A 9,236-nucleotide genomic window follows, 5' to 3' on the forward strand; every position below is an offset into this window, starting at 1 on the left:
GAAAATAAACATTGCCGAGAACATAAAAAAAACCTTTGATAACGTCTCCTTAATGATATTAAGAGGATGTTAAGCTGGGGAACAGGAAATGCAGCTTTATTGATTTTTGTACCAACATGTAGTGTGTAGTGTGACTCACAAGATGAATAATAATAACGCTGCTTAACACATTATTAACGTTCAGTTGTTTTGTAGTAGCTGATGAAGGAATTCATTCACTTTGATAAGAAGTTCATTCCAGAAAAGCAGATTACAAATACTGATAGTGTGTGTGTGTGTGTGTGTGTGTGTGTGTGTGTGTGTGTGTGTGTGTAGTATGTTGGTGTTTGAGTGTTTTGTCCACATAAAGCCAGATGGTTGCTTAGTTTTTGCCACTGGAAAACACACACACAGAAAGTGTGGACTTCATTGGTCACCTTTTCCTCTAGATTTACATGGAACGGATGGTTTTCTACGTTATTGGGTATAGTTCAAAAGGGTAAATGGTCTCTTCCACTTCCGCCAGAGGTCGCTTGTTTGTCGGTTCTTGTGCTGTCCTGGGTGGGGCGGGGGTGGGGGTGGGGGTGGGGGCGCGACTCGTCCTCTTCTGTCCGACTCCTGCGCCCCCCCACCCACCCCCCACGGTTTAGAGGAGATCACTCGCCTTTGAACTTTTCTGAAACAAAGAGGAAAGAGAGGAGGGTGAACTTTGTGGAGTCAGCAGACGGTCAGAAGGGAGGTGTGTGTGTGTGTGTGTGTGTGTGTGTGTGTGTGTGTGTGTGTGTGTGTGTGTGTGTTCATTTCATGTATCTAATTGTGCTATGAGTTTGGGTTTCCATGGTGACAGAGAGCTGGAAAAAGCAGTCAAGAGGATTGGCTACATTTTAAAAAGGCATTTCTCTCCCTGCTCACCGCTTCACTGTGTGTGTGTGTGTGTGTGTGTGTGTGTGTGTGTGTGTGTGTGTGTGTGTGTGTGTGTGTGTGTGTGTGTGTGTGTGTGTGTGGTGTGTGTGTGTGTGTGGGTCTGTGTGTGTGTGGGTGTGTGTGTGCGTTTTATCTTAAGTTGAGTCAAACTAGAGAAAAGCAGATTTTCTCTCTCTGGTGGGTCAGATGGATGGGTGTGTGTGTATGTGTGTGTGTATGCGCGTGTGCGCGTGTGTGTGTGTGTGTGTGTGTGTGTGTGTGTGTGTGTGTGTGTGTGTGTGTGTGTGTGTGTGTGTGTGGGAAAGAGGGAGGCGACTGGTCGGCAGAGGCCTTGTCCGTTTCTGCTTTTTAATACTTTTCAGACTGACCGACCAATCTAAGAAAAGTTCACGTTGAACTTCTCAGCGAGATTTCGGCTTCCTTTCTACAGTCCGCAAGCAAAGATGTGACTTCAGAAATTTTGTTTAGCGGACATCCTAAATTTCGTGCACATCGCTTCGAAATCTGCCCTCCGCCATCCATTTCAGATTTTATTTTTTTTTTTGCCATTGTCTGAGCTATTGGGCAGTTTTAGTAGCTTTTAGGTTAACGTGCTTTCAACGGGACACATTTACCGCCGCCACGGTGGTAATGCTTTCGGTTCGGTTTGGGGGTTGGTTCGTCTGTCTGTAAAAAACTACAGGCCTGATTTTCGTGAAACTTGGTGGAAGGGTGTAGCATGGGACATGGAAAAACCCATTACATTTTGGAGCGGATCCGAATCCCGGGGTGCATGGGTAAATGAACGTATACTTTCGTTGACGTAGAGAGATAGGGCGCGGACTCACCGAGTGTCCTTCTACTGTAGTTGTATCATAACTTAATTTAAGTGGTATAACAAGGTTTATATATTATATGGGTGACATTTTGATGGATGGAAAACAAGGATTTTAAACTGCTTTCACTCAGAGTTTCCATGTCAGGTCTCACATTTCTTCTCACTTGCTCTCGTATCGCTTAAAAATGACGTATTCTGCTCTTTAATGGACAGGACGGCTCAGATACGAAAGGGGGGAGGGAAGGGGAAGACGTGCAGGAAACGGTCACAGGTCGGACTTGAAAGCCCCTGGACCCTCTGCGTCGAGGAATAAACCTCTAGATTTGTGCGCCTGCTCTACCAAGTGAGCTAACCGCCCACAGTTCGACAGCATTTTAATTTAAATTCAGTTTTAAATTAGTTTGCTTCAGCCTTGTACATAAGGTCAGCTGCAGAGAGATACTGTAACACAAGTCTTAAAAAAAAACAAACATACAAAACATAACAATAATGTGCAATGCCTGATGTGCAATATTCTTATACTATGTGTATATATATACACTATGTGTGTATGTGTGTGTGTGTATATATATACACTCACCTAAAGGATTATTAGGAACACCTGTAAGATTCCTCGTTAATGCAATTATCTAATCAACCAATCACATGGCAGCTGCTTCAATGCATTTAGGGGTGTGGGTGTATTGTGTGAGGTTTATTAGATGTTCATTGAAGCATGGGATGAGATAATGTATGATTATGTTTCTACGTAGATGAACTGTATGTTTATTGTGCGTTTATGCGCGCTGTGTCGCCATTTCGTTTCTCTCGAATGCCCAAGATGAATTTTCACTGACCCAGTGTGTGTCGTGGTCTACCTGTCTACCTGACCCAGTGTGTGTCATGGTCTACCTGACCCAGTGTGTGTCGTGGTCTACCTGTCTACCTGACCCAGTGTGTGTCGTGGTCTACCTGTCTACCTGACCCAGTGTGTGTCGTGGTCTACCTGTCTACCTGACCCAGTGTGTGTCGTGGTCTACCTGTCTACCTGACCCAGTGGGTGTTGTTGTCTACCTGTCTACCTGACCCAGTGTGGGTCATGGTCTACCTGTCTACCTGACCCAGTGGGTGTCGTGGTCTACCGGTCTACCTGACCCAGTGTGTGTTGTTGTCTACCTGTCTACCTGACCCAGTGTGTGTCGTGGTCTACCTGTCTACCTGACCCAGTGTGTGTTGTTGTCTACCTGTCTACCTGACCCAGTGTGTGTCGTGGTCTACCTGTCTACCTGACCCAGTGGGTGTTGTTGTCTACCTGTCTACCTGACCCAGTGTGGGTCATGGTCTACCTGTCTACCTGACCCAGTGTGTGTCATGGTCTACCTGACCCAGTGTGTGTCGTGGTCTACCTGTCTACCTGACCCAGTGTGTGTCGTGGTCTACCTGTCTACCTGACCCAGTGGGTGTCGTGGTCTACCTGTCTACCTGACCCAGTGGGTGTCGTGGTCTACCTGTCTACCTGACCCAGTGGGTGTCGTGGTCTACTTGTCTACCTGACCCAGTGTGTGTCGTGGTCTACCTGTCTACCTGACCCAGTGTGTGTCCTGGTCTACCTGTCTACCTGACCAAGTGTGTGTCGTTGTCTACCTGTCTACCTGACCCGGTGTGTGTCGTGGTCTACCTGTCTACCTGACCCAGTGTGTGTTGTGGTCTTCCTGTCTACCTGTCTACCTGACCCAGTGTGTGTCGTGGTCTACCTGTCTACCTTACCCAGTGTGTGTCGTGGTCTACCTGTCTACCTGACCCGGTGGGTGTTGTGGTCTACCTGTCTAACTGACCCGGTGGGTGTCGTGGGCTACCCGTTTACCTGACCCAGTGGGTGTCGTGGTCTACCTGTCTACCTGACCCAGTGTGTGTCGTGGTCTTCCTGTCTACCTGTCTACCTGACCCAGTGTGTGTTGTGGTCTACCTGTCTACCTGACCCAGTGGGTGTCGTGGTCTACCTGTCTACCTGACCCGGTGGGTGTCGTGGTCTACCTGTCTACCTGACCCAGTGGGTGTCGTGGTCTACCTGTCTACCTGACCCGGTGGGTGTCGTGGTCTACCTGACCCAGTGGGTGTCGTGGTCTACCTGTCTACCTGACCCAGTGGGTGTCGTGGTCTACCTGTCTACCTGACCCGGTGGGTGTCGTGGGTCACCTGACCCAGTGGGTGTCGTGGTCTACCTGTCTACCTGACCCAGTGGGTGTCGTGGTCTACCTGTCTACCTGACCCGGTGGGTGTCGTGGTCTACCTGTCTACCTGACCCAGTGGGTGTCGTGGTCTACCGGTCTACCTGACCCAGTGGGTGTCGTGGTCTACCGGTCTACCTGACCCAGTGGGTGTCGTGGTCTACCGGTCTACCTGACCCGGTGGGTGTCGTGGTCTACCTGTGTGCGGCTGGTCCCAGATGTAGCTGTTGAGGATTTCTCCGAGGGTGTAGAAAACACAAATCACCGCCGTCATGGCGCTGAAGAAGGCGACCCGAGCCAGCGGAGTGATGCGCTCCAGCACCGGGTACACCCACACGCCCGTCACCTGGTGCACCCAACAGGTCCTGGGTGGGGTGGGGGACACAGGGGAGTTAACATGCATTGAGGGCACATTTTATACACACAAAGTGGACTGTAACCTGACTCTCCGTTTGAGAACTTTTGGGAAGGGGTGAAAATCCTGGTTAGCTGATTGGATTAACCATCTGTCTAGCACCTATGTTGGTGATAGACGGGCTAAATCAACCAATCAGATCAACGAAGCGTATGAAAATACGGGTTTCCAACCCGGCTCGGACGTGTTTGTGTATGTGGTGTTCACGGAGCGTTGGAAACAGGAGAACAGTTTTTTTTTTTTTTTTTTTTTTGGTACCAGAGGATGTATCCCACGCCGAAGCAGCACACGGCCGCCAGACCGCACGATCTGCCGGGGTACCGATGGCGGGTGGTCCGCATCTCGATGATGATGAAGGGAAGAACAGTGGTGTGCTGAGAGAGAGAGAGAGAGAGAGAGAGAGAGAGAGAGAGAGAGAGAGACGGACATTAGGATAGAGAATAAATACGATGCTACAATTTGTGTTAAGTGAGCCTAGAAACTTTCGAACGAATAGGAAAAGTGACAAACAAAAACTTTGAACTTTTTGGATGGATCTCTGGGAACTTTGTCTGTTCTCTTTGAATAATTCATTCATGTCTATATACAGCGTCTGTGCATGTGTGTGTGTGTGTGTGTGTGTGTGTAGATACCTGTGTAATCCACCTAAACACACAAACACATTTAATGGAGGGCATGGCATGTGCTGCTATTTTCCGGTGAAGCTGTTTCTCCAAAAAAAAAAAAAAAAAAAAAAGCACACACACACGAGAATTGGGTTCAAATAGGTGTGGCTGCGGTAAACAGACACACACCAAAACTGGGAATAACACACACACACACACACACACACACACACACACACCTCCCTGCATAATTGATACAGCTGTCTTGTTTGGTTTCCAAACTTAAAATTAAAATCAATCAATCAAAATCAAGTGTTTAATGTGTACCCTTGTCTGCCTTCACTTGAAGTACGCTCTTTGTCCACCAGGGGGCACTCAGACACAAAAGACACACGCACACACTCTCACTCTCTCATACACACACACACACACACACACACACACACACACACACACACACACACACACACACACACACACACACAGGCGTAATTGTCTCAGCAGAGTTGAGACCTCCTACTTCATTTGCACTCTCGCACAGCTGTAGATCAGTGTGTGTGTGTGTGTGTGTGTGTGTGTGTGAGTATTCAACCTGGGCGAAGTCAGACCGCTGAGCTCTTTTGTCTCCAGCCGTCGGCCTCGTTACGTTTAGCGGTGAGAAAAACGACGACTGGGATTCTTCTTCCATCTGTTAATCGTTCCCACACTGACTCAACCCCCTTAGGTCTAGTTTGAACTGGAGAACATGCCTTTACCCACATGTCAATTTCATCATTTTTAATTTGCATGCACTAGACCAGTTTGTTATCTCGCAATTTTAAGAAATCCTTTAAAGCTGGATTTCATTGTGACACAAGGGGTTGGAGAGCGATGTAGCGTTCGTGATCTGGTCATATTTCCTGCAGTAACTGTCTTTGCATTCTTTCATTCACTCTGTGACAACGGGACGGAAAGTATTGCCGTGAAATTGCATCATTTACATTGTCTTCCGAAACAAATGAGACAATTACTGAATTTCTTTTATCTTCACTCGCAACAATCAAAAAAAAACAAAAAAACATTGTAGGAGAAAACAGAAGCATAGCGAACTGACCAATCGCAGCCTTTTTCGGTCTCCTTTTGTGAATCCACCCAGAGCCCGTCTACGGAAAGCCGTTCCACTCCCTATCCAGCCCCATTGTACCGAATTTGGTTGCAGTTCCACCAGAGTTCCACTGGGGGTGATCGCGGGCCAGTGCAAAATGAATGGGAGTCTATGGAGCTAGACGGCTAAATTTGGCTCTTTCGCCTGATTGCCGTTGACAAATCTCAGATTTGATTATAGTTTTTGCAAGTTCGACACGGATTATAGGTCGAACGTTGAATGAACGAGTACTTATGTCCTTTTGATTTCTTACAGGTTGAGTCGTTGTTGCCCATGACACGCTAGCATTCTGCTAATGAATGCTGATTGGTCAGTGAAGGACTGATTACGACCAGAGATGTTGCTCGCTGGCATCCGAAGCAGAACCAGAATGTCAGAGTGAATATTTCGGCGTGGTCTTTAAAACATTAGCAAACCAAAACTCTTCCTAGCACGTGTATTGACAGGGAGACTCTAACCTGTCAGCTGTGTTGTCGGTGCCTCGAGAGAGAGAGAAAAGGAAGTGACTCAGAGCTCGCCGTACGATGTGTATGACGTCATTGACATTTTAAAAGAACAGAAAAGCTCCTTTAAAAAAATCTAACACCCAGCAGTGTGTATTTTCTTAGCCTCCCCTTTCGAATGCAACATTCAAAGTACTAGACAAAAAAAATGATATCCTGAGAAAAGTGGATTTTGAGGCGTATAGCTCCATAGACCTCCATTCATTCTGCACTCGCCTGTGAGCGCCCTCATGTGGAACCAGAGTGGAACTGCAACCAGTTCAGAAGCAGGAAGTATCGAGAGAGTGTCGGACAGTCTGGCGAGGTCAGTGACTCGAGTCTGTTCGGTGTGTTCCGTGCCGTCGTCAGTCCGAGGGGCCATCGGCCTGCATTTTGGCCCATTTGACATGTTGAATCGGAAGGCAGGCACTGCCGACAGTCGGATTCAAATGACCCACCTGATTGGTGGAGAGCTAACCCGGAAACGGAGGAGCGGGATGAGCGTGACTAGAGTCTCTCAAAATCTGATGAAAATCTTTTAAACTGACCTTTGTTGAGCTGAAATGAAGACAGATTCAGCAACTGCACGGCCTATTTCTCGCTTCAAATGTTCTCAGAAACACGTTTCAGTGAACTATTTTAGGACAATATGAGATCGGATTCTGAACGAGCCGCCATGACAGTCTGGCTTTGGATTTCCGGAGAAACCAGACACATGTGACGCGTTTATCATTTTTGGGCAATAAGATACAACAATACAGATAAGCGCCGCCTGCTGTCATGGAGACCTATTACGTCTCGTTGCTTTGATGCGTTCCGAGGCACTTTTTTGACCAACTCGGGAAGATCAGTCCGACTGCCTTTTCTGCCGAGGGCCGGCCGTCTGGTCGGACTGTCTGGGCCAAGGCTTGGACAAGCAGCTACTCTGGCCGCAATGCCTTTTTTCAAGCTTGGATTGAAATGTCTAGCATGTCAACACAAACTTTAAACCGCTTCAAGTCGACCTAAGTAAGTCCAATCAATTCAATTTTACCGCAGGCAGACTCCAATCAAGCTCTAGACACGTCTCAATGATAATTGAAGCCAACGGGACACACCTCATAACAGTTTAAAGTGCCTCAGCAAAGGGTCAGAATACTTAACCATGTTTCTCTTTGTCATTATGGGCCGCAGAGTGGTTGAGTGATTGGTGGGCAAAAATGACAATTTAATCTACGGGTCCGAATCATTTCTGATGCCACCGTATATAATTCCCACTGGCGTTAAAGCATTTCTTTATTGTAAGCGACGCTGGGCAACTCCTCTATAAACTATGGGGAAACCTGGCTATGTGAAGCTGAAAATATACCTACTTAAGAGATTAAAAAAGTATTTTTGCGTTTCATTTTTCGTTTCAGGCCCCGTTTACACGTGCACGGTTATTTTGAAAAACTCAATCAATCAATCAAAATGTATTTGTATAGCGCTTTACAACAACCAGCAGGTATCCAAAGTGCTTCACATCTGGAACTAAGAATAGAACAACATATCTTGCAATAAGAAGAATGAAACGTAAAAAAACGTAAAATCATAAAAGGTTACACAGAATCAGGAAGAGGAAATTGTCACTCCACTACTGCGTATTAAAAGCCATTCTAAACAGGTAGGTTTTGAGTTTAGACCTGAAAAGAGCGACATCTGTAATTGTGCGAAAAACTGAGACGTTTCCCTTCATTTGTGCCCTTCGTTGACACGCAAACGGAGAATTCACCTCTGAAAACAATTCTTTCTAAAAACTCCGGCCAGAGTGGAGATTTTTGAAATCTTCGTTTGCACGTTTTTTGAACATAAACTGAGACAAATGGAGGTTTAGGCAGCCGAGGAAGTGAGGAAGAGAAGAGAGAGGAAGTGATTGTTGCCGTTTTCGGGATTCTGATTGGCTAACGTGGGCTTGAGCTTCTCGTTACACCGCCACCTACAGGTTTGGCGTGCTGCTTGACAGCATATATAAACGGGTACATGTAAACAAACACTTTTCTGAAAACTGACAGCTGTGCACAATGTTATTTTTTTTAAACGTAGAGGTTGAAATGTCCGTTTATGAAAATAGCTGGCCACGTGCAAACATGTATATATGTATGTATGTATATATATTATCTTGCCATCACTGTCACCATGTTTGAAGACAATCTGTGAGAGTTTTCCCAATTCTCAGAAATTCTAATTTTATTTACCAGGAAAATTACCGGTGTGTGTATTTGACACAGCAGGGTGCTTTGTATACTGTACAGCCAAAGGGGAAGGTCACTGTGTCACAACCTTACTTTGACCAATCGGCTTCTCGGGTTTCCCCCCTCAGAGGATTTTGAAAAGAGGTCAGACTAAAGACGCCAAGTACCGCGTGTGCAAACTAACAAGAGTAACAACATCTCTGAGGAAGGACAGAATAGCTCTGTCTCTCGCTCTCTCTCCTGGGGTCTAAAATTCTAGGTTTCCCTCCCATCATTATAACACACAGACACACACACACCCTGACGCTGCACTTTTACCCAGCGTGCCTCAGTGGAATTCCAGTCTCTTGGTCGTGTTTAAGTTTAGTCTGTCGAAAGGACTCGCTGCTCGTAAATAATACTCCCTTTATACTTGCTGTCCCTCTCTCTATTTCTGTTTCTAGGTCTCTCTAT

The 9,236-nt window shown here is 46.5% G+C and overlaps 1 protein-coding gene across 2 annotated transcripts in view; it reads right to left on the reverse strand.

Annotated features, from left to right (window-relative positions):
- Window positions 1-608: 608 nt before the first annotated feature.
- aig1 (androgen-induced 1 (H. sapiens)) overlaps window positions 609-9,236 on the reverse strand; it is a 35,426-nt gene continuing 26,798 nt past the window's right edge. For both annotated transcript variants that reach the window (XM_028605666.1, XM_028605665.1), the window contains exons 4-6: window positions 4,601-4,716; window positions 4,126-4,292; window positions 609-655 (exon numbers count right to left, since the gene is read on the reverse strand). In XM_028605666.1, coding sequence (XP_028461467.1) covers window positions 636-655; window positions 4,126-4,292; window positions 4,601-4,716 — 303 coding nt within the window. In that variant the 3' untranslated portion in view covers window positions 609-635. The remainder of the gene's footprint in view (window positions 656-4,125; window positions 4,293-4,600; window positions 4,717-9,236) is intronic.

The sequence above is a fragment of the Perca flavescens genome, chromosome 18 (assembly GCF_004354835.1).
Source record: "Perca flavescens isolate YP-PL-M2 chromosome 18, PFLA_1.0, whole genome shotgun sequence".
NCBI lineage: Eukaryota > Metazoa > Chordata > Actinopteri > Perciformes > Percidae > Perca > Perca flavescens.